This window comes from Bison bison, unplaced genomic scaffold (genome assembly GCF_000754665.1).
Source record: "Bison bison bison isolate TAMUID 2011002044 unplaced genomic scaffold, Bison_UMD1.0 scf7180017864389, whole genome shotgun sequence".
In the NCBI taxonomy this organism is placed as follows: Eukaryota; Metazoa; Chordata; class Mammalia; order Artiodactyla; family Bovidae; genus Bison; species Bison bison.
In genome coordinates, this window is record NW_011494961.1 from 6,751,885 (window position 1) to 6,777,479 (window position 25,595).

General features: G+C 40.1%; 1 protein-coding gene across 3 annotated transcripts in view; it reads left to right on the top strand.

Moving 5' to 3' along the window:
* The window catches only part of ELOVL6 (ELOVL fatty acid elongase 6), a 136,307-nt gene that overhangs the window by 78,829 nt on the left and 31,883 nt on the right, over positions 1 to 25,595 (top strand). For all 3 annotated transcript variants that reach the window (XM_010858535.1, XM_010858533.1, XM_010858534.1), the window contains one exon: positions 4,741 to 4,872. In XM_010858535.1, coding sequence (XP_010856837.1) covers positions 4,741 to 4,872 — 132 coding nt within the window. The remainder of the gene's footprint in view (positions 1 to 4,740; positions 4,873 to 25,595) is intronic.

Genomic DNA, 25,595 nt, shown 5'->3' on the forward strand with positions numbered 1-25,595 from the left:
CCATATATATGCATTAGTGTACAATACTTCTAGGCTCTAGGTTCATCCACCTCATTAGAACTGACTCAAATGTGTTCCTTTTTATGGCTGAGTAATATTCCATTGTGTATATGTACCAAAACTTCTTTATCCATTCATCTGTCAATGGACACCTAGGTTGCTTCCGTGTTCTAGCTATTGTAAACAGTGCTGGAATGAACAGTGGGATACATGTGTCATTTTCAATATTGATTTCCTCAGGGTATATGCCTAGGAGTGGGATTGCTGGGTCACATGGTGGTCTTATTCCTGGTTTTGTAAGGAATCTCCATACCGTCATCCATAGTAGCTGTATCAATTTACATTCCCACCAACAGTGCAGAGCGTTCCCTTTTCCCTACTCCCTCTCCAGCATTTATTGTTTGTAGACTTTTTGATGATGGCCATTCTGACCAGTGAGAGGTGATATTTCATTGTAGTTTTGATTCACATTTCTCTAATAATGAGTGATGTTGAACATCTTTTCATGTGTTTGTTAGCCATCTGTATGTCTTCTTTGGAGAAATGTCTGTTTAGGTCTTTTCCCACTTTTTTGATTGGGTTGTTTATTTTTCTGGTATTGAGTTGTATGACTGCTTGTATATTTTGGAAATTAATCCTTTGTCAGTTGTTTCATTTGCTATTATTTTCTCCCATTCTGAGGGTTGTCCTCTTACCTTGCTTATAGTTTCCTTTGCTGTGCAAAAGCTTTTAAAGTTTAATCTTGTTTACTTTTGTTTTTATTTCCATTACTCTAGGAGGTGGGTCATAGAGGATCTTGCTTTGTGTCATCCAGTGTTCTGCCTATGTTTTCTCTAAGTTTTATGGTTTCTGGTCATTCATTTAGGTCTTTAGTCCATTTTGAGTTTATCTTTGTGTACGGTGTTAGGAAGCATTCTAATTTCATTCTTTTACATGTAGCTGTTCAGTTTTCCCAGCACCACTTATTGAAAAGGCTGTCTTTGCCCCATTGTATATTCTTGCCTCCTTTGTCAAAAATAAGGTACGCATAGGTTCAGTTCAGTTCAGTCACGCAGTCATGTCCGACTCTATGAGACCCCATGGACTGTAGCATGCCAGGCCTCCCTATCCATCACCAACTCCTGGAGTTTACTCAAACACATGTCCATTGAGTTGGTGATGCCATCCAACTATATCATCCTCTGTTATCCCCTTCTCCTCCTGCCTTCAATCTTTCCCAGAATCAGGATCTTTTCAAATGAGTCAGTTCTTCACATCAGGTGGCCAAAGTATTAGAGTTTCAGCTTCAGCATCAGTCCTTCCAATGAATATTCAGGACTGATTTCCTTTAGGATGGACTGGTTGGATTTCCTTGCAGTCCAAGGGACTCTCAAGAGTTTTCTCCAACACCACAGTTCAAAAGGATCAATTCTTCGCTCAGCTTTATTTATAGTCCAACTCTCTCATCCATACATGATTACCGGAAAAACCATAGCTTTAACTAGAAGGACCTTTGTTGGCAAAGTAATGGGTTTATTTCTGGGATTTCTATCTTGTTCCATTGGTTTATATTTCTGTTTTTGTGCCAGTACCATACTGTCTTGATGACTGTAGCTTTGTAGTATAATCTGAAGTCAGGAAGGTTGATTCCTCCAGCTCCATTCTTCTTTCTCAAGACTGCTTTGGCCATTTGGGGTCTTTTGTGTTTCCATATGAATTGTGAAATTTTTTGTTCTAGTTCTGTGAAAAATGCCATTGGTAATTTGATAGGGATTGCACTGAATCTGCAGATTGCATTTGGTAGTATAGTCATTTTCACAATATTGATTCTTCCTACCCAAGAACATGGAATATCTCTCCATCTGTTTATGTCATCTTTGATTTCTTTCGTCAGTGTCTTACAATTTTCTGCATTCAGTTCTTTTATCTCCTTGCTGCTGCTGCTGCTGCTAAGTCGCTTCAGTCATGTCTGACTCTGTGTGACCCCATAGACGGCAGCCCACTAGGCTCCTCTGTCCCTGGGATTCTCCAGGCAAGAATACTGGAGTGGGTTGCCATTTCCTTCTCCAATGCATGAAAATGAAAAGTGAAAGTGAAGTCGCTCACTCATGCCCGACTCTTAGCGACCCCCATGGACTGGAGCCTACCAGGCTCCTCCGTCCCTGGGGTTTTCCAGGCAAGAGTACTGGAGTAGGGTGCCATTGCCTTCTCCCTTAGGTAAGTTTATTCCTATATATTTTATTCTTTTTGTTACAATGGTGAATGGGATTGATTCCTTAATTTCTCTTTCTGATACTTCATTGTTAGTATATAGGAATGCAAGTGATTTCTGTGTGTTGATTTTATTTCCTGAGGCTGCTAAATTCGCTGATTAGCTCTAGTAATTATCGGATACTATCATTAGGGTTTTCTGTGTATAGTATCATGTCATCAGCAAACAGTGAGAGCTTTACTTTTTCTTTTCCAATCTGGATTCCTTTTATTTCTTTTTCTTCTCTGATTGCTGTAGCTAGGACTTCCAAAACTATGTTGAATAATAGTGGTGAAAGTGGCACCCTTGTCTTGTTCCTGAACTTAGGGTGAATGCTTTCAGTTTTTTCCATTGAGAATGTTTGCTGTGGGCTTATCATATATGGCCTTTATTATGTTGAGGTAGGTTTCCTTCTTTGACCATTTTTTGAAGCATTTTAATCATAAATGTGTGCTGAAGACCATGTGTTTCATCATTTTTTTTTAAAATCTCCCTTCATCTCTCCATTCTTAATGTTGCCTGAGTTCTGTTTGTTTACTAGAGTATTTTAAAGCAAATCCAAGACACATAATTTTACCCATAAATATTAACTGATAAGAACTTTTAAAATTATGACTGATAATTTTCTGATTTTATTAAAGATTTTTTTAAACATCTGTTCAAATAAAGATCCCCAGAAGTTCAACATGTTATATTTAATTATGTCTCTCAAGTTGCTTTTAATATAGAACAGCCCTAGATTTTGATTTCTTACGACTGACATTTTGAAGAAAGAAAGTCAGCTGTCCTACAGAATGTCCTGGGCTTCCCAGGTGGCTCAGTGATAAAGAATCTGCCTGCCAAGATGGAGACGCCTGCTCAGTCCCTGGGTGGGAAAGATCCCCTGGAAAAGGAAATGGAAACTCACTCCAGTATTCTTGCCTGGAGCATCCCATGGATAGAGGAGCCTGGCAGACTACAGTCCACAGGGTTGCAAAGAGTTGGACACAATTTAACAACAGAATGTTTCAGTTTGGCTCTATCCCCTATCTTTTCCAATCAGTTCAGTTCAGTCGCTCAGTCATGTCCGACTCTTTGCAACCCCATGAATTGCAGAACGCCAGGCCTCCTTGTCCATCACCAACTCCCGGAGGTCACCCAAACTCATGTCCATCGAGGCAGTGATGCCATCCAGCAATCTCATCCTCTGTCATCCCCTTCTCCTCCTGCCCCCAATCCCTCCCAGCATCAGAGTCTTTTCCAATGAGTCAACTCTTTGCATCAGGTGGCCAAAGTATTGGAGTTTCAGCTTTAGCATCAGTCCTTCCAAAGAACACCCAGGGCTGATCTCCTTTAGAATGGACTGGTTGGATCTCCTTGCAGTCCAAGGGACTCGCAAGAGTATTCTCCAACACTACAGTTCAAAAGCATCAATTCTTTGGTGCTCAGCTTTCTTCACAGTCCAACTCTCACATCCATGCGTGACCACTGGAAAAACCATAGCCTTGACTAGATGGACCTTTGTTGGCAAAGTAATGTCTCTACCTTTTAATATGCTATCTAGGTTGGTCATAACTTTCCTTCCAATAAGCAGGTAGAAAAATCAGATATTTGCCGAGATTCAACCTCAAGGTTTTAGGCCACTGTACTGTAAGAAGTTCTGTGTTCTTCCTATTGCATTGTATGATGTCTGACAATTAGGCTTATTATTAATGATTATACTGACGTTTAATACCTGCCTCCCCTGCTTCCCTGGTGGCTCAGACGGTAAAGCGTCTGCCTACAATGTGGGAGACCCAGGTTCGATCCCTGGGTCAGGAACATCCTCTGGAGAAGGAAATGGCAACCCACTCCAGTACTCTTGCCTGGAAAATCCCATGGATGGAGGAGCATGGTAGGCTACAGTCCACGGGGTCGCAAACAGTTGGACACGACTAAGCGACTTCACTTCCCCTAGTGAAGGTGTCAGGAATCCATCTTTCAGGAGCCGTAATTCATGTAGCTTGGTTTTAGTGTTTTAAATCATGAAGTGTTTCTCCAAAGTCATTCTTTAGTATCATTAGTCTGTTAGGAAGATGGCATTTTTAAAGGCTTTCTTGTCCTAGGACACAGGTCTGTCACCTAGATTTTCTATTTCCAACAAAATGGTCCTTTTAAATTAATCTATCTAAATTGTCCAGCAAACTCTGAAAATTAGTGCTCTTGGTAAAAATATTTCTTTTTGTACCTCAGTACCATGTTGATGAAATGTTTAGAGTTACAGAGCCTCAAAAGAAAATACATCTATCCTGACAAGAGTTAACCTGGATGGCCTCCTTTATCAGGGGAGGAGTCACTAGCCACCATGTTGCCAAATGGACTCAAATTTCTCTCTTTAGGGAAGGGGGCACATTCCCAAGAGTATATTTTCAGTGAGTATGAAGAGAAGAGGGGTAGAAAAGTTGGTGAAGCAATATACATTTCTAATGAATAAAGATAAATTGCTTAAAGCTCTTTATTTCATAAGATTTTGTTTTTCTGTTTGTTCCTAGGAAGAAATCTTTCCTGTTTTCCGCCCTGTATGCTGCCTTTGTCTTTGGTGGTCGGCACCTAATGAACAAGCGGGCGAAGTTCGAGCTGAGGAAGCCTTTAGTGCTCTGGTCTCTGACCCTTGCAGTCTTCAGGTAGGTTTTTTTGTTGTTTTTCATTTTCCAAATAAAATCCATCTATTTCATCAGATTAGCTGAAAGACAACAACGTTTAATCCTGCATCTCATATTTTTTATCCTTAAGGATGTAAAATAGCACCACATCCCGAGGGAAAGGCTTCATGCCGCCAAGCTTGCCATGCTCTCTTCATTTTGAGAACACTCAGGCCATCTCCTCTCTTGTCCAGACTGTTCGTGCAGTAACTCAGTTTATGTCTTAGGACTAGAAGCAGTGCATCAGTTCCATTTTTTGGCGTATAAATAAAGATGTAGGGGTAAACTGCAGCAATAAACTGTGGAAGTGTATGGTAGTGTTCAGATGGGGCGGGCATACTCTAATTGACTGGTACATAGTCAAAAATAGCTTTCGAGCATTTGATGAGACACTGGACCAGAAAATGCTTCTGTTCCGTATCCCCAAAGCATCCTCCACCTGAATTGACTCACAGGCATATGCTTATGCATTCAGGTCTTACTTTGCGTCAGACAAAACTCGTCATAGAGGCTGGTCAGGATCAGGCCTGGTCTCTCCAAGAATATCTGCCAGCCAACATGCAAACACACTCTTGGAACCCTGAAGGAGCATGTCTAGCTTTGTAATATTTGGTGATTTGACAATCATAAGATGAATTGACACACAGCTGGTATCCAAACAGGTGCCAGAACTTACCTACAGTGCTAACAAAGGCACCTATTCCTTCTGTGTTTTGCTTGTCAAAACCAGGAGGTTGATAACTAGGCCTGGGGATGGGTAGGAAGCAGATATAAATATGCTACAGAATAAAAACCTATTCTTTCTAATATATAGGAGTATTTCTACTTTTCTTGTATTACATATTAACAGTTCTACTTCTCCAGGGGTTCAGTGGTAAAGAATCTGCCTGCGATCCAGGGAGCACAGTAAACACTGGTTTCGATCCCTGGGTTGGGAAGATCCCCTGGAGGAGGGCATGGCAACCCACTCCAGTATTCTTGCCTGGAGAATTCCATGGACAGAGGAGCCTGGTGGGCTATAATCCATGGGGTCACAGAGTCGGACACGACTGAAGCGACTTAGCATGCACCACTAATGAGAAACACATGGACTCATTAAAGGCCTCATTAGTCACTTAAGGCTTTGTTAAAGATGATCAGGCAGGAAGAGAATTTTCACAAACTCTGATCTGTACATTTCCATCAGGCTGGCTCCCTGCGTCTGAAACACTGATGTGCTTGCTACTGCAGGCACTCTTTATTTTGTTGCATTTCATAAGGCACTACATGTGAGATACTTGTGATCTGAACCTATCACTAAAGACTCCTTCCGTTTCATATGCATCAGGTCCTAATTCTCTAATACAAAGCAGCATTTTCATTTTTATTTACAATGAAGGTTCACAGAGTCTGCCTCACCTTAAGTACTTTGATATTTGAGGGAAAAATTATCTTGATGATGCCTTTCAGCATTTTACAGATCTTTCAACATCCCCTGAACCTTTATCTTCTGTTTTTTTAACCTTAGCACATATAAGAGGGAAGAAGAAAGTCCAGGGACCCCCACGCACCTGTTCTCCTGCTTAAACAGTTATCAATACTGTTTCATCTATGTTCCCACCAACTTCTCCCTTGACCCAAATTACTGGGAACTATTACAGACTCAACTATTTCTGAATGAAATGATACCATTTCTAAAAGTTAAGTAGTCTCACTAGACTGGTCAGTGTCCTTATCTCACCTAAATTAGTAATAATTCTTTCTTATTGAGTGCTCCATTTTCTCCAGGTGTTTCAATTTTTTTTTGTACAATTTATTTTTAAGAATTTTGACCCAATGGACTTATACACACTGCTGCTGCTGCTAAGTCTGTTCAGTCGTGTCCAACTCTGTGCGACCCCATAGATGGCAGCCCACCACGCTCCCCTGTCCCTGGGATTCTCTATATATAAAATAGTCAACTGATAAGGACCTAAACAAAAGTAAAAAATCCTCACCCAATTTAACTTATAGGTTTTGTCTTTCCTTCCACTTCCAATCCATTCTTTGGATAATCCAAATTGTTTCTCTTTTAGAGTTTCCACCAGACAGGATGTTACTGATTGTGTTCTTCTGAAACCCTGTATTCTTTGTTAGTCAACAGAACTAGAAATTTTATTATATTTAGATTTGATAGGACTTTTTATAAGAAGTTAGTGAAACAAAAGCAAGGATAAGTACTTGATTCTTTAGTCATATTTAGCAGTTTCAAAAAAATTAATTTGATTACTTAGCATGTGAATAATAATGGGTGTTTTTAAGTATCATTATGAACTTACAGAATTATACTTTTTTACATGTCAGTGAGTGTGAGGTGAATTTGGATATGATGTATTGTAGCCCAATGCTATTATTCTTTTTGATGCTAAGTTAACCCATGTTTAGCCAGAGGGAATTTCTTCAGATTAGCTCCTGAATCCTTTCCCCATCTTGAGTAGTGCTCATAGCTTGATTTTTGTGTATGTGTGTATATTTTGGGGTGTGTATGTGATTGGGGGTGGGGGTGGGGATGACAAGCTGTCCCAGGTCAAGCATGTTGCATATCCTTGTCCAGAACTGAAATCAATCATTTCTCAAAAGATCCCAACTTCCTTTGGGAGAAGGAGTAGTATTTAGAAATAACTCTAAGTACCAGGGATGGTTGTTGTCACTAAGTTCTTATTTTTAGGCCTCTTTGGTTCAGTTCAGTTCAGTCGCTCAGTCGTGTCCGACTCTTTGCGACGCTATGAATCGCAGCACGCCAGGCCTCCCTGTCCATCACCAACTCCCGGAGTTCACCCAGACTCACATCCATCGAGTCAGTGATGCCATCCAGCCATCTCATCCTCTGTCGTCCCCTTCTCCTCCTGCCCCCAATCCCTCCCAGCATCAGAGTCTTTTCCGATGAGTCAACTCTTCGCATGAGGTGGCCAAAGTACTGGAGTTGCAGCTTTAGCATCATTCCTTCCAAAGAAATCCCAGGGCTGAGAGCAGAAAAAGAAAATTATTTGTTATTTTGAAAGAATGTATCCAGAGTTTTTACTTAAAAGATTTCTCTTTCCTCCTATGCCAAAACCCAAGTTCCCAAGGTCAGTACTTACACCATAGAACATATGCAATAGTCATTAACACAACCATCTTTTTTAGATTGACAAGTTCCTGTTTCATCTTCAATTTCCTTAATTCTATTGGTTACTTTACTTTCTTAAGAGCCATGTTTTGTATAAAATTGTAAAAGCTGGAACTACCAAAAGGTGTCCAAGCATGGACTGTCTTGGGTCTTATAAAAATTGATCATAATATTCTAATCAGTTATTTGGAAACATTATAATGGAATTCTGTGGTTGTATTAATTGAACATGGTCCCATGTTCAGATCAGATCAGATCAGATCAGTCGCTGAGTCATGTCCGACTCCTTGCAACCTCATGAATCGCAGCACGCCAGGCCTCCCCGTCCATCATCAACTCCTGGAGTTCCCTGAGGCTCACGTCCATCGAGTCAGTGCTTAATTCTGATCAACAGTGCATTGAATGAAAAGGCTTAATACAGAATGAATTTTTTAATGGAATGTTTATGTAAATTTTACTCCTAGACATAAAACACGTATTGTTCATTAATACATTTAAGTATTTGTAAAAATATCTAAAAAGATAATAGAAGAAAATATACTCGATTCTTACAGCTACGGTAAGGGAGAGGAGACAGGTTTGTGTGTGTGTGTTTTTTTTTTTTTTTTTAATGCCCACTATTTACTGGAAAATAAGCAGAAAAAAATTTCAGAGCTTATAGAGGTTGGTTCTAGTGGACCAGTAATCTAGAGCAAAAAGGATTTAAATTTTTCGTGATGCCTTATCTTCTTATTCAAAAGAAATGAAAGAAGCATCATGTTGACAGCTCAATTCTGGATATTGGGTGTTTATTATTCTTTGTGCTTTACTGCATTTACAGCATTTCCTAAAATATACACATATGCATACACAATTTCATACACAGCTTAGAGAATCTCAAGTGATGTTTGTTCTTTCTTTTAGAAAAATAGCTTTCGAATGAAATTGACATAAAGCGTCAAAAATTTATATAAAGCATCAAAAAGATAAGCTCACAAACAGTTGTTTTGATGAGTATTAATAAAAATTCTATCTAGGTCATATATTAATAAAATAACTTCATTATTATAAGAATATGTTTGTAGAAGATTATGACTCTTATTTTATTATAATTCACAAATTTTCAAATTCACCTGTAAATGGTGTTTAATATATAAGGTCCTTACACAAGAGATTCCTGCATGAGATGGCATGCAATTATGAAGGACCCTTAAGAGCCACTGCTTACCACTAATAGGATATCATGGGTTTGGAAAAAAGAGGAGAGAGAACCTAATTTTTCTGTTAGAGGAATTAGAAATGAGGGAGAGGAAGAGTAAGATTTTGCTTTTGGAAAATCACTGAAAAGAATTTTTAATGTATATTACTGCTTAAAACGAATGTCTTTTCCCCAGTTTTTCAAGCTTACCTGTGAGCTCCTTTACAGTAACTAGAGACCCAACTTAGACTTATTTCCAGATACCCCAAACTATGTTTACTCATGAACTGAGACAACTGGGTGGAAATTAAATCAGATATGTAGGCTCCCTAAGCAAAAACAAACCCCTCTCTTTTTACTGCTCTGTTTCAGAAGGAGGGAGGGGGTGTTACATGATTTGGTGAGCATTACCTGTAGCGTGTTTTCTTTCTTTATCTTTGTATTTTGACCGAAGTTTTCATATAGGTCAAATACATTGTAATTTATCGAAGGCTGTCATAAGTTTTGACAGAGTAGATAAGATATGATCAAGTGAGGTTTTTCCCAGGTCCAACATAGATTTATTTCATTGGAAAATGACTTCTCTGGGGTTTTCTTGACAATTTCTTCCCATTAACCTCAAGCCATGCCTCCCCTTTTAGACCCAAGCCGTCAGCTTCTGTATCAGTCTTTACGGATAAGATTAGGACATAGCAGCCTACAACCCAAGGATAAGCATTTTCTTATTTGATGAGACCATTCCAGGTGGCGTTTGGCCCTAGATATTTGGATATTGCCTTAGGGTAATACTGAAAAAAATTCTGGCAATTTGAACTAGTAAATCCTGGGATTATTGCTTATGGCAGACAGCCTCAAGCCCTTCAAGATGCCAGCCAGCCATTCTTCCTGAGTCATTAAATCATGTTGCTATGGCATCTCAGCGGGGTTACTTCTGTTGATTTGTAAAGGACTTTCTATGTACTGATTTAATAACTTTAAATCCTTCTAGATTGGGTGCAGATGTGCATGCTTCTGATTCAAGCAGCCTTCACCAGGTCTCTGTCTGGCAGAGTTTTCTTCTTACTAGCAGAATAAGGAGCCTTCTTCTAGGTCTCTGACCCAGAGCAGATCAAAGGACAGGTGTCTAGTCAATGCACATTAGAATAAGTTAATTACTTTGTGCAGCATATTTGTAGATGCCAGTATCACACCTGCTTCAAATTTGCTTATTCCTGTCTCCTGGTGATTCACTCTGGCCTCAATTGCTTTAGGCTTTATTTGTTCAAAGCCAGATACCCTAACTTTACAGCTGGACTTTTTGCCATGTTATTATCCAGCGATTTTCTCTGTTGAAACTCATTTTTATTTCCTGGCCTTATTTTTATTTAGTCATTGAATTTTATCTTCAGCTTAAGTATAAAATATATTCAAAGTGAATAGAAAATTACTCTTTTTCTTTAGTAAGAGTTCCATGAACAAAGGGCTTATATATACCATAGGACACATTCAGAAAAGTGTGTTTAACAGAGCAAAGATGCACATGAATGATATTTGATCAAATCTAATTGTGGTTTTATTCACCCATCAGTATTTAATATTGGAAGAATTATTGGCAACTGCCTTATTTTTAAAGAAACAGACATATAATAAAACAAACTGAAACTATTCAGATGAGAAAAATATGACATTTTAAAAACCCATATTGAAGGAGTTAAGTACATCATTGACCTATAAAGTGATGAAACATTGAAAATAACAAATTTCAGAACTGAATTTATACTCATGTGCCTTGTATCTAGTGCTTTGTTATGGTTTCCAGAAGTGGTCCTTCTTAATCCACAGAGAACATTACAGACAATGATTACAGTGATATTAATATTATGAAGGAAATGAATACATAAACTGTAAATGTCATAGGGGAAAAGCTCCTAGTTTTTCAACAACAGGTTATAAACTTCACATTTTTTAAGACACAGCATCAAAAGGCCAAATGTAACAAAGCAGAAGGCATTTCTAGAAAGCATATACTAAGTAGCAAAAAAAGGCAAGCTGATGAATAATTGTGGTAATGTAATACCTTTTGTGAAAAGTTTCAGTTCAGTTCAGTTCAGTCGCTCAGTCGTGTCCAACTCTTTGCGACCCCATGAATCACAGCACGCCAGGCCTCCCTGTCCATCTCCAACTCCCGGAGTTCACTCAGACTCACGTCCGTCGAGTCACTGATGTCATCCAGCCATCTCATCCTCTGTCGTCCTCTTCTCCTCCTGCCCCCAATCCCTCCCAGCATCAGAGTCTTTTCCAATGAGTCAACTCTTCACATGAGGTGGCCAAAGTACTAGAGTTTCAGCTTCAGCATCATTCCATCCAAAGAAATCCCAGGGCTGATCTCCTTCAGAATGGACTGGTTGGATCTCCTTGCAGTCCAAGGGACTCTCAAGAGTCTTCTCCAACACCACAGTTCAAAAGCATCAATTCTTCGGCGCTCAGGCTTCTTCATAGTCCAACTCTCACATCCACACATGACCACTGGGAAAACCATAGCCTTGACTAGACGGACCTTTGTTGGCAAAGTAATGTCTCTGCTTTTGAATATGCTATCTAGGTTGGTCATAACTTTCCTTCCAAGGAGCAAGCGTCTTTTAATTGCATGGCTGCAATCACCATCTGCAGTGACTTTGGAGCCCAAAAAATAAAGTCTGACACTGTTTCCACTGTTTCCCCATCTATTTCCCATGAAGTGATGGGACCGAATGTCATGATCTTCGTTTTCTGAATGTTGAGCTTTAAGCCAACCTTTTCACTCTCCACTTTCACTTTTGTCAAGAGGCTTTTTAGTTCCTCTTCACTTTCTGCCCAACCCATAAATTAACACTACATTGTATTTATTAACATGTGTGTACTAAAACATAAAAAGAACATTTCAAAAGTTCAAGCTAGTGATTCTTTTGGGGACGCAGGGAGCCCAGTGAGATCAGAGAGGGTCTGACGGAGGCTTGCCCTGATTTTGTATGACCTTGTTATTATGAAAAAGTTAAATAAGAAAAACAATAACTGTTTGAAACAAGTATGGATAGCAATTTTTTTTTAATTGAAAACAAATAATGAAAAGAAGTCAGTTGTTTAAAGGAAAGATAATGATTGTAGTCATTTATAAGATTCTGGCAAAATGCTGCTGCTGCTAAGTCACTTCAGTTGTGTCTGACTCTGTGCGACCCCATAGATGCAGCCCACCAGGCTCCTCCGTCCATAGGATTCTCTAGGCAAGAATACTGGAGTGGGTTGCCATTTCCTTCTCCATTGGTGTACATTAAATAAAGCAAGTTTATATCAAAACACAAATTTTGTGCCCTGTTGATCCAAACACGCACCACAGTAATGGCAGATTTATAGTTAGAATTAAGAATGGTTTTTTACATATTGCTAAGTTGTGTCCGATCCTTTGTGACCCTATGGACTGCAGCACTCCAGGCTTCCCTGTCCTTCACTATCTCCTGGAATTAGCTCAAACTCATGGGACTGAGCAACTTCACTTTCACTTTTCACTTTCATGCATTGGAGAGGGAAATGGCAACCCACTCCAGTGTTCTTGCCTGGAAAATCCCAGGGACGGGGGAGCCTGGTGGGCTGCAGTCCATGGGGTTACACAGAGTTGGACACTACTGAAGTGACTTAGCAGCAGCAGCAGCAGCAGCATGTCCATTGAGTCAGTGATGCCATCCAACCATCTCAACCTCTGTCATCCCTTTCTCCTCCTTTCTATCTTTCCTGGTATCAGAGTCTTTTCCAATGAGTCAGCTCTTCACACCAGGTAGCCAAAATATTGGAGCTTCAGCTTCAGCATCAGTCCTTCCATTGAATATTCAGGGCTCAGTTGAAGTGGAACCAATACACTAAAATCCATACATACTGGTTTGCTCAGGATAACCTTAGTTTTATACCCATTGTCTCAGCATAATTATTAACAGCTCCCCTTTCACTCTCAACAGTGACCCACTTTGAATGGTAAAAGATAATGGTTAATCTAGTTATAACCCACTGAGGAAGTGAGTTGGCTTAATAAAACAGAAAAAGGAGAAATTGCAACTATCATTTGCCAAGTTGCCCCAACAAATCTTTATTTTTAGTATTTCTCTCCTCTCTGAAACTTGCTCTTCTGTCCATAATATTCCCAAACATTTAACATACTGTCACTCAAATTTAAAGTATTCAAACCAGATGTCTTTTTGATAGCCCTTTAAAATTTTTCGGAGAAGGCAATGGCACCCCACTCCAGTACTCTTGCCTGGAAAATCATAGGGATGGAGGAGCCTGGTAGGCTGCAGTCCATGGGGTCGCTAAGAGTCGGACATGACTGAGCGACAAAATTTGTCACTATTTTCCTGGGTAGCATCTTTAAGTCATTCAAAAATAAAAGCTCAACTAGTCACTTAATTGTAAAGTGAAGTGTTAGTCGCTCAGTCATGTCCAACTCTTTGCAACTCCATGGAGTGTAGCCCACCAGGCTCCTCTGTCCCTGGAATTCTCCAGGCAAGAAGACTGGAGTGGGTTGCCATTTCCTTCTCCAGGGGATCTTCCTGGCCCATGAATCAAGCCTGGGTCTCCCGCATTGTGGACAGATTCTTCAGAATTTAAGCCATCTAAGTGAATGCTGGAGACCATGTCACTTCTTGGGAAGATGAAGCTGGTTTGAGACCCATGGTCAAATAATCCAATGGAGTGTGAGTTTCACTTTTCAGCTCATGAGCTTGGTGCCAGGTAGCTGTATTCTTTGTTCAAAACAAGACAGCCATACTTATACCAGTAATTGTAAAGGATGAGGTAATGAAGCTATGCAATAGAAGGAACTATGAACTAGACTAATGTAGATTTTACTGATCCAGCTCATCTTTTATGGATTTTAAAATCTTATCTAATATGCTCTCTCAGGGCAACCTGAGAGGCAAGAAGGACTGAGAAGATGGGTAAATTCAACACAGTTGTTCTGAGTATGATTCTTATTTCTTTGCCTTGCACTATGCTAACCCACCCCCCCACCCCCCCAAAAAAAAGATGAACACTAAAGGAGAGAAATAAATCCAGAGTGAAATAGAACCTCAACCCAAGTAAATCTCCTCTTATTGCTACTGAGACGCTTTTATAGGTATCGATATGCATTCCCAGACCAATGACAAGGGTCACTTCCTATCTCAACACTCTGGAGTTTGGGGTCAAACTGCCTTCAATACTCCCTGAGTTGATTCTGGGAACACCTAAGGACCTTTCTACACTGTGACTGGGAGATGATATGCCGTGTACATGACAAGGTTATGGCCAAAACCCAGGGAGACTGAAAGATCTGGAGAAAAATCTCTTTGGGAAAAAATCATAAGGCGATATTATTTAAAAACACTCTGATACACCTTGTCATAAACAATAAAGCTGTAAATCAATAGTCAGTTGCATCGTATGATAATCTGTTGCAATAAAAAGATATTTCTGGTTTGAATAGCAGGAAGTATCGTCCATCTGTAACTCCTCTCCCTCTGTTAAATGGTTCCCGTGGGTCATATAACTGCTCCAACCCCACCTCTCTGCCCTAATATTGTTACTGATGTAAAGCTAAGTCCACCACAGAAGGAACAGCTAGAACCAACATGACTGATTAGGTTTGGCTTGTTTGTTTTTAAAGGCTGTATTTAAAGACTCACCAATTGCTGGATTCTGAATATCCAGTGTTCTTAGTGTCCAAAAACTCCTCTGAGTTGTAAAATTCTTCTTAAATATGTTGAGTAGCTGTCTCATCTCCATTTCCATGCTGGAATCTCTGGTCTGGCCTTCATCACTTCACATCTTAGTCCTGCAAACCACCAGTTCCTGTTTCCCAAATGTTTCCTCCATCAAAGCTACTCTACATATCTTACTTATTTCCCTGCTTAAGCATTAATTGAAATGCCTTTGCCTTTAGGTAGACACTTCAACCTGCCCATCAAAAATTAGTCTTTGATGGATCTTTCACCACTGCCCTATGCAAGCTTTCCATTCAAGCCAACTTGCCTCATCGTTGCCCCCCAAATTACATACTTTTGCCCATGGTCATTTCCTATCTTTGAATCCAATATCCCTCCTCTTTCTCCATTCATCCTCCATTTTTTTTCCCCCTTTAAGTCTTATCCATTTTAGAGTGTCTTCTCTGTAAAGGATTCTCTGATCATCTCAGCCCGTATCTTAGCTTCTGTCGACCTTGTTGCTCATGGTCACGTAGCCAGGCTATATGCGACCTTATCTGTGTACCTTTGAGGGGCCTTGTGAGTTCCTTGGGGCCAGAATTGTGTCCGGTTGTTCCTGGAACACCCTGGCATGCACGCAATTTCTGAATTAATGAATAAAAATCTCACACTTAGCTACTTCTCCAGTCATGTGTAATCAACGTTTTTATTCATTGCACTTGTTCATCCTTTATATTTCTTGTATCAACTGCCACAGACAGACCCCAGTCCAATCTTCCTTTGGTATCATCAGGCTTCACCTAGGAAAGTACAGATGTGCTTCAAGAAATCCAGGGTTGACTTCCTGGAGTTGGAGGTGCCTTGCAGAGGCCTGCAGAGCCTGACTTTGTTCCTGTCTGACTTCTCCTCCTCTCCCATCCCTCAGGCCAGAGTGGCAGCTCTGTTCTTGCTCAAACCTATTAACAAGGTTGCTGCCTCAGGGCTCTCACACTGGCCACTCCCTTGACTGGAACATTCATTGCCCATTATTCTAACAGCCTGTCCTTTGCCTCCTTCAGACCTTGGCTCAGATCTCACCTTCCCACCTCCCTGTCCAAAATCACACTAACACCCACCCTCACTCCTCATTGTCTTGATTTCCTTTTCTCCTTGACAGGGATCACCTTCCAGCCACTATGTGTATTGCTAATCTTGCTCATTCTAGAAGGTCTGTAATTCAACTCTGAGTTCCATGAGGGGAAGGATTTTGTCTGATATTTTTGCTGTGTCTCTAGTGTCCGTCTAGGCATTGAAAAAAATAGCTTTTCAAAATGAAAAAAGGAAATGAAAAGAGATTTGTAAATAGTTGTTAGTAAGTCTCCTTGCCCTTTATGAAAAGTCTTCTTTCCAAAGAGGGAAATAGGGTATTTTTTGTGCTTTTCCCTTGACTCTGGGAACAATGTGGATTTTCAAAATGTCAAAGTATTCCTAGGAAAATAGTAATTAGACTGATTAACTGAATGCTTAATGTTTTGCTTTAAAAAAAATTAAGATGTCCATTATAGAGGAGGATTCAGAGCTGCTGTAAGAGGCGCTTTCTGAGGAAGGCCAAGAGAGCAAACCCTGCTTTGCAGGTGGAATCTGGGCGCTGAGCAGAGCCCTGGCCTCTTCCTTGGGGATGGCATGGACCCGCAGGTCACTCTGCTGCTCCAGATTAAGAGAAAAATCAACTCATAGTGTCGTGATCTGGTCCAAATAGGAGAGAAGTGTACAGTTTGTTGTAAACGTAAGTTATGAGAGGACCTAGACTGGCCCCACTGTGTACATGAAGGGAGCTGCAGGTTAATGAGTCCAGGCGGCAGTGGCCTCCTGCTCCCAAAACTACAGTCTGCCTGCCAACCTTTGCTTCTTTACAGCTGGAAATGGGATCCAGTAGTCTTGTTTTATTAAATGATTTTTTAATAATCATAAAAATGAGAATTTGCTGTTCGTAAAACTGGTAACTGCGGAAAAGCATGAACACAAAACCTTTCCTTTCAGAAATCCACATATATTTGCTATTAATATTTTGGTGCATGCCCTCTCAATAATGTTAAGCTTGAGATTCTTTCCTCATAATTTTAATTTTGTGTAATCCAATTAATATATTTGAGTCTGGATGAAAATAGGACTTCAGTAATATGTTTGTATTATAGGTGCTGGAACAATGTAAAACGGTGACACACAGGGCATTTTAAATCCTGTTACCAAAAGGAATTAGTATGTAAATAGCTAGAATAACAGCTTTTCTGAAACTTGTGTGAGAAATAACATGAGCGTTCTTGAAGAGATTTCACAGTCATTTAGGATATAAGTGTTATAATTCTGAACCATTTGTTAAGGATTATTTTGAGTTAAAGCTGAGTTAAGGATTACTTTGCTTATAAATTTGCAGTATTCACAAATTCTTCAAGAATCCTTGTTTAGTAGGGTTTAAAAAATATATGATATTGAACAAAAAATTGAATCCTCAAAAGACTCTTCAGACCTAACTTTTCATAAAAGCCCCTAACTGCATAATCTAGAGTACATCAGGTGATGTGACATCCTTATTAAGATGAAGTAACTGGTTGGACTGCAAGGAGATCCAACCAGTCCATTCTGAAGGAGATCAGCCCTAGGATTTCTTTGGAAGGAATGATGCTAAAGCTGAAACTCCAGTACTTTGGCCACCTCATGCGAAGAGTTGACTCATTGGAAAAGACTCTGATGCTGGGAGGGATTGGGGGCAGGAGGAGAAGGGGACGACAGAGGATGAGATGCCTGGATGGCATCACTGACTCAATGGACGTGAGTCTGAGTGAACTCCGGGAGTTGGAGATTGACAGGGAGGCCTGGCGTGCTGTGATTCATGGGGTCACAAAGAGTCGGACAGGACTGAGCGACTGACCTGAACTGAACTGACTGAACTAGAATCAACACAATTGTAGACTGGCTGAAGAAAACAAAATGAGTAACATGGAAAAGTACTAGAAGCTTGTTCTGGAAAGGCCTGTTTACACAGAATAAACTGAAATTTGGAGAGAGAACACTTCCTTCTTCTCAAGGTCCACATGTGCTCAAGGCATGAGTGTGAGTAGAGAGTGAACTATAGGAAAGACGTGAGATGAGGGTTCGGGAAAGAAACATCGATAACTCATGCTAGGGTTAACCACAGCTGTCAGAATCAATGGAAATATGAAATAATTCTTGCAGGAGACTTCTGACCTCCATCTTGAAAGTATCAGCAGTCCTTTCATGAGAACTATCAATTTTTATTCTCTGTATTTCAACCAAGAACTCCACAGAGTAACTGCTCATCTATTTTTGATGGTGCTGTAAAATTGACAGGCTGCCCACATCCCACTTGATTTTGCATGTGATAGAAGGACCCAGTTTTCTCCCTGGTAACTAACGTGTCTTGTCGTCCATGCTACCAATTGATGGATTACTTTAATCGATTGCTGGTTCTTCTTGGAACTTGACTCCTGCCATTTGTTTTACCAACTCTTGAGTGAAAATTGATGGAGGCTGTTGGATACCTTCTCATCACTTAGGACTGGATGGTCGTTTGTGGTGGAGGCTGTGGTACCCCAGCAGTCCTCACTGTACTCATTGCAATCCACTATTTCCTTTATAGTTTTCAGAGCCCTGGGGTTTAGAAACAAATTAATATGACCCAAATGGTTGGTTTGGGGCATAATACTTCATAGCTCTCATGCTGCATTTTCCTAACAGCATAATTTTCTTTTATTCTTTTTTATTTCATTATTAACAGTACCATGGTGGACAGACAGGTGGCTTTTGTTTTCTTTTGTTCTGAGAAGCAGATAAGCAGGGTGATTACAGTAGCTGGAGAAAACTGTCCATTGATTCTAGGTATATATGTGTTAACCCACAGCAGAAATTGTCAGTACAGCTTAGAGAATTGCCTATCACTTGAAGAAATTATGAATCATTAGCTATTCAGAGTTCTCTTATGCAGGAGGTAGGGATTTGGGTTCTCTGACAGGGTTTAGCTTTAAATTATAGTTTATACTGACTTGGTGAAAAAAAAATTTTTTTTCAAAAAGATCCAGGTCAAGTACACAGAGATCAGGAAAGAAGTGCTGAGGAAGGAAAATAAAAATTTTGCCTTTAAAAAGAACATAATTAAAACTCTTAAAAAAAGAAAGAAAAACCGTCTAGAATTTTTCCAATTTCGAATGGACAGCCTGGCCCAGGAGATGGCATCTAAACTTCTCAAGATGTTCTTACCACCACTTCCATTCTTGCTGAGACCAAACCCGTCTTTTGCCACCCCGAGCAGTGAGGGAATTGCACTTGAGCATGCTTGAATCCGCTGATTGACACCTCTAGGATGTAAATGTATGACATTTCCTGCATTCCTTAAGGACTTCTCTCTAAATGCATTGAGGAGAATGGGCTTAAAGTTTGAAGTCATTAAAAGTTAAAGCAAAGACCCATTTTCCTGCCTTGTGTATTTCTTTTCTTTTATTTATTTATTTTTTTGGAGGACCGATGCTTTTTTATTTATTTTTGCCACTTTATTTCTTTAATTGAAGGATAATTGCTTTACAGAATTTTGTGGCTTTCTGTCAAATGTCAACAAGAATCAGCCATGGGTACACCCGTGCCCACATTTTTTTTTTTTTAAGTTAACATTTTTTTAATGGCCATGACATGTGGTATATGGGATTTTAGTTCCCCAGCCAGGGATCTGACTTTCACAGCTGCCTTGAGGTATATATATGTTGTCTCCTTTTACAAATGAGGAAACTGAATCTCAGAGAGGTTTAAGTAATTTTCCCTTGCTTACTGCTAGGCAATAAACCTAAAGCCTATTGTGCTTTACAAAGAAAATTGCTGCGAAGCACCTACTGCCCTAGGGGCTAAATTACTGCTCTCTTCCTCCTCGTAGTCCTAGTCATCATCATGACTGTGCTCTTCTGCAGCCCACAGCCCTTTGGGTAGGAGCACTACATTGGTAATATTTATGACTTGCTGTCCTGATGCAATGATACCACATCAGAACAGTGAGCAGCTCTGAGGAGAAAAGATGGCCCATCTGATTGCAAGTTTTCATCGGGCAAGAATCCCGTGTAGTCCACAATGTTAGCACCCAGTGCCCATGACTAAATTTTTTTTAAAAGGCACGTGATCTGTTAGTGATTTCAGTTATTGAGAAATGCAGAGATGCAGTGTTGATCCATTTGTGAGACTGCCAATAGAAATGGACACCAGGTGTGTAGGCAGCCTGTAGAGTTTTATATTCAGCCAAATGCATGTTTTCATACACAGTGTCCATTATTTCTTCATGAGGAAAAGACTGAATATCTATTTCTTCATGAGGAAAAGGCTGAACTGTTAATTTTGATTTTTTTAAAAATACTTTATCCTAAATACGTGATTATCACTTGAAATATTTATCAAAGTAGCATCTGCCAGAAAGGGAAAAAATCAAATAACCCCCCCCCCCCCAAAAAAAGACTTTTTTTTTTTTTTAAAGAGGAAACGGAAATCTGTTGTGAAAGTTGTGGCTAAGTTAAATAATAGAGTCTCTACATTAAAACACCAGTATACCCAAGTAAGTCCTCCTGCTTTCACTTACTCTTGCTGCGCTCAGCATTTGGATAGAAAGTAATATTTGTTCTCATGAAATATACAAGCCATAAAACCCTGATGTTGGCTTCGGTGAAAACAAACTCCATACTTAGTTCCACTGAAGGCTTTGAGGAGAAATGACCAAAGGCTGTGTAAGCTTCTATACCACTGTCTCATGTTTCCTTGAAACTTCTGGGCAAAGCCCTATGAAATGTTCTATAAATCCTAAATAGACTTATAATTTAAAATGTTTTTAAAATCAATAAAACCATATTTTTTTTTTTTAATATTTATTCAAAAAGGAAAGACTAGAACCAAAGTGACTGATTTTTAAGGACAAAATGAGCACTTTTGACAAAACAAAACTGGTAGAAATCACTTTGATTAAAAGTATTTTGTACCAAAAACCAACCAAAAAATCGGAGGTACTTTAAAAAATTAACTCCTCCTCTATCCCACCATAAGTTTTAAATTATTATTTTTTAATGCAGTTTAAGTAGCTACACAGACAAGGTAAGGCTGAGTGGCTCTGCTGTGACATTAGTGACAGGTGCACTAAGAAACTCATTCAAGTATGTTTGCAGAATGAGAACTGTCAGAGACAGCTGGGCTTGCAAAACCTTCCGGAAGTCTTATTGTTTCCTGTATTGGATCAAGTCCAAAAATGAGGATAATTACCCTCTAGAACTGCCAAGTTTTCAGGCTATTCAGAAAACCCTGATCTTGTAGTAGGAAAGAAATGTGGGCCAAGGTATAAGAATAGTGACTGGATTTTTAAAAGAATATTTCTAAAGGAGCAATTTTCTCAAAAGTGGTCCTTTTGCTTTGACTAACAATGCAAAGTAGAGAACCATCCAGTCAAAACCACAGACAATAGAAAGAGGAAATCAGACTTATTATCTACTCCTGCTGCTGCTGCGTCGCTTCAGTCATGTCCAACTCTGTGTTACCCTATAGACGGCAGCCCACCAGGCTCCCCCATCCCTGGGATTCTCCAGACAAGAACAGTGGAGTGGGTTGCCATTTCCTTCTCCAGTGCATGAAAGTGAAAAGTGAAAGTGAAGTCGCTCAGTCATGTCTGACTCTTCGCGACCCCATGGACTGCAGCCTTCCAGGCTCCTCCATCCATGGGATTTTCCAGGCAAGAATACTGGAGTGGGGTGCCATTGCCTTCTCCGTTATCTACTCCTAGGCTACCCTAATAATCGAAGAGCTGAGAATTTCAACCAGGCTTCATTGGGACTTTTATTTAGGTAATTCATGAAAGCCTTTGCTGGGGCAGGGGAACAGAAGTAGATCTCAATGTTGAATGGGAAATTTTTATTGTCCTGAAAGCTCCTTATTTTCCAAAATTTTTAAAGATTACCCTGATTTAAAGTGAACAGATCCCCTTTGTTTAGAATAGAGAGGAAATAATAGGTTTTGCTCTACATTTCCAAACCTAATAATCAGATCAGATGGTATATGCTGGTTACTTTATCTACACTGTTGTATTCATCCTCACAACAGAAAACTCTATCCTAGGGAGGTCACATTTTTCCAGGTGAGATGAGTTCTTTGTATATTTCAAATAATTTAGAACTTTCATAATTCAAAAGCATTTTCCCATAGGAATAATTTTAAACGCAACAAATATATACCTAGCTGAGTGCCGGAGAATTGATGCTTTTGAACTGTGGTGTTGGAGAAGACTCTTGAGAGTCCCTTGGATTGCAAGGAGATCCAACCAGTCCATTCTGAAGGAGATCAATCCTGGGTGTTCTTTGGAAGGAATGATGCTAAAGCTGAAACTCCAATACTTTGGCCACCTCATGCGAAGAATTGACTCACTGGAAAAGACTCTGATGCTGGGAGGGATTGGGGGCAGGAGGAGAAGGGGACGACAGAGGATGAGATGCCTGGATGGCATCACCGACTCGATGGACGTGAGTTTGGGTGAACTCTGGGAGTTGGTAATGGACAGGGAGGCCTGGCGTGCTAAAATTCATGGGGTTGCAAAGAGTAGGACACAACTCAGCGACTGAACTGAACTAAACTGAAGAGTAACTTTTCATCATATCTAACTTTTGTTTCTTCATTTGAAAGTTCTTGGTTCTACCACTGACCCCTCCACTTAATGACTACTCAAATAGCATTGTTATAATTTAGCAACAATGATTGTTAAACTAACAGCCCCCAGTAGTCACCAAAATCACCATTAAGACTTCTGAGGCACCTGAACGAAAGAGTGGTTCAAAAGATAATGACCAAAGCTCTGGGTATTTCTGTTCCTCATTGCTGTGGTGCGCCTGTGGGCAACACTATAAAGGTAGTTTAAATCAGGTCCACCAGCTTTGAAATTGTATGATTCTTGAGTGTATTTTAGATGTGGGGGATTCATAGTCCTTCAGATTTTACATATAGGTACATTCTGATTAATATCATATAATACATCAGTATTTCACAATGTCATGATCCAAATCTATGTAAAATGCATCTACGTTGCTATTTTGCATAGAGTGATGAAGAAACTTACGGCTTATAGGTGACAGGACCACATTTAGTTGGTCTGACTTAAAAACCCATACTGTGTGCTCAATGCCATGCTGCTCACATAACTGAGAAAATCAGAAATAAAAGTCCTCATTCCAGAAAGACTTTGTGAGAGGCTTACATAAGAGGGGGAATATGATCTTACAAGGGAAGGAGGAGAAACAACTGTTTCTCAAACTGCTTCAAAACATCTGGAATGTCTATTAAAAATTCCCAGCTCTGGGTCTTCCTCCAAAGCTATTAAATTGGCACCTCTGGTGGTAGAGCTTGGAAATCTGCATTTTTATTGACCTCCATGGTTTACTGTCATTAAAATTCCTGTGTAATTTCACCCTATCCTCTAACCTGAAATCTAGATAACTCCCCCCTACACACACACACATAGCCCTACATACACACCAGCAATAGAACAGCAAGAGACTCAGAAGATGTTCAGTGTATGGTGAGCTGCCCTACAGGGTGACAGGCTGACTGCCAAGTCCAGCACGCTTGATCCTTACTCATGCATTTCTTACTGTGCCTCTGCCTTTCTACAGACTTTCTCCAGCACCATGGAGTATTCACTCAGGTGCGTTATATCACAATCAGCTTCCTGGTCAACCAAAAGCCATCTTGGCAGAGCCGGGCGAGGCAAAGCCAGCCACCCCCCAACAGTGTCTCAGACCTCCACTATGACTTCCTGTGAGGGAGATCTCTCCCTAATTCTGGTTTCTCCACCCCACCTCCCTCCGCTCAACATGCACACCTGATTTGCCAAGTCTTGAGTTCCTGTTCCATTATCCGTCTGCATTTTCTCTCTTGGCTGCCCCATCTGGCCTCAAACTCAACGCTACCTGAACCTGTTTAATGGAAAAGGTTCACAGCCAGTCCCTGAACTCAAAATTTCACCGTGGGGAATATATTGCAAGGAAATAAAGTCAAACAAGGAGAGGCTTCCTGTATGATGTTTATGGCAGCATTATTGGCACTTAAATAAGCAATATAGAAAGAAAGAAAGAAGGGAGTGGTAAGTTACAGTGCAAACATCCGGTGGAATCATGATGCAGATATTAAATAGGGGGTTCAGGAAAACTGGGTAGCAACATGGGAAAATTGCTGATGATAAGTTGGAAATGTACTTAGGTAGGCCTCTCTGCTTAGGTACTCTAAGCTCAACCATGAATGGAAAGTGAACAAGACTGGAAGGCATTAAAAATTATAACCATTGTGTTATGTTTATAGGATCATGATTGGTCTTTTCCTCTGTATTTTCTGAATTTTCTAAAGTCTATATGCTATAATTGTTTATCTTTTTAATAAAGCTTATCAAACTTTGCAATCAGGGTGGCCTGATGGCGTCCTATTTACGAGGCTCAGTGAGGGAGTAAGCTTTGCCTTCACCCTCAGCAGGCAGCTCTGTGCTCAGGCGACCACTCTAGTGGGCCTTCCAGCAGCTTCCTCACTCCCTCTGCAGCAGTGCTCCATTGCACCCCTCTGCTCTGACGTCTGGAAGTCAAAGTGTCCTAGGGCTCAGGTGCTCTCTTCCCCTCTATTTCAGTTCTGTCCCTAAGGGATCTCACCTTATTCAGCCCATGTTTAAATATCAAATGACTCTTATACTGAAGTGTCCAGCCCTGATCCCTTCCCTAAACTACAAACTTCCCTTCATCTAAAGCTACTTCATCTTCACTTAGACGTGTATATGGTAGGCATCTCCTGTCTTATGTCCCTAAACAGAGGTCTGGATTTCCTCTATGACTTAATTAACATGCAGATAAGTTAATTACTAGGTCAAGTCCTCTCTAGCTAAGTACCTGGCATCATTATCCCATTCTTGTTCATCAGGCCAGAAATCTTTGTCTTCCTCCTTGTTATTTGGCCCCACTCACAGTGGTCCAGGGCATCCTCTCAGGTATACAGATTTGTCTGCTGCTTTCTGTTCATGTCTGCTGTGACCGCCTCTTTCATTTGGAAATAGGGATATAATATCCTTTTAAATGTTCTCCCTGGTGGATTTCTTACATAATGATAAATTATCATTTAATAGTATTCATAATTACACATTAGTCTTAATTATATATGATTATCTATTTTTTTTAATTTTATTTATTTATCTGGCTGTGTCAGGTCCTAGCTGCAACACCCAGGATCTTCGTTAAGTCACGATGGATCTTTTGTGATACAGCTGGGGCTCACGGACTCCCTAGTTGTAGCCTGCAGGCTTAGTTTCTTTGAGACATGTGGGATCTTAGTTACCCAATCAGGGATCGAACCCGAGTCCCCTGTATTGCAAGGTGGAGTCTTAACCACTGGACCATCAGGGAAGTCCCTATGATTAGCTATTAATGTTACATTAATTATTGTGGTTGTCTTTGATTGTATTATAGTCTATTCTTCACACAGTGGTCTGAGTGATCATTAAAAACATATATTAATATTGTGTCACTCCCTTGCTTAAAATCCATCAATGTCTATGCAGTGCAGTTAGAATGAAGTACATTTTATGACGTTCATTGTTAATTTTTAATATTACTATCATTGTGACATATGAAACCCTCAAAGGCCCTACCAGTGCTGGGCTCTGTCCACGTGTTGAAGCGCATTT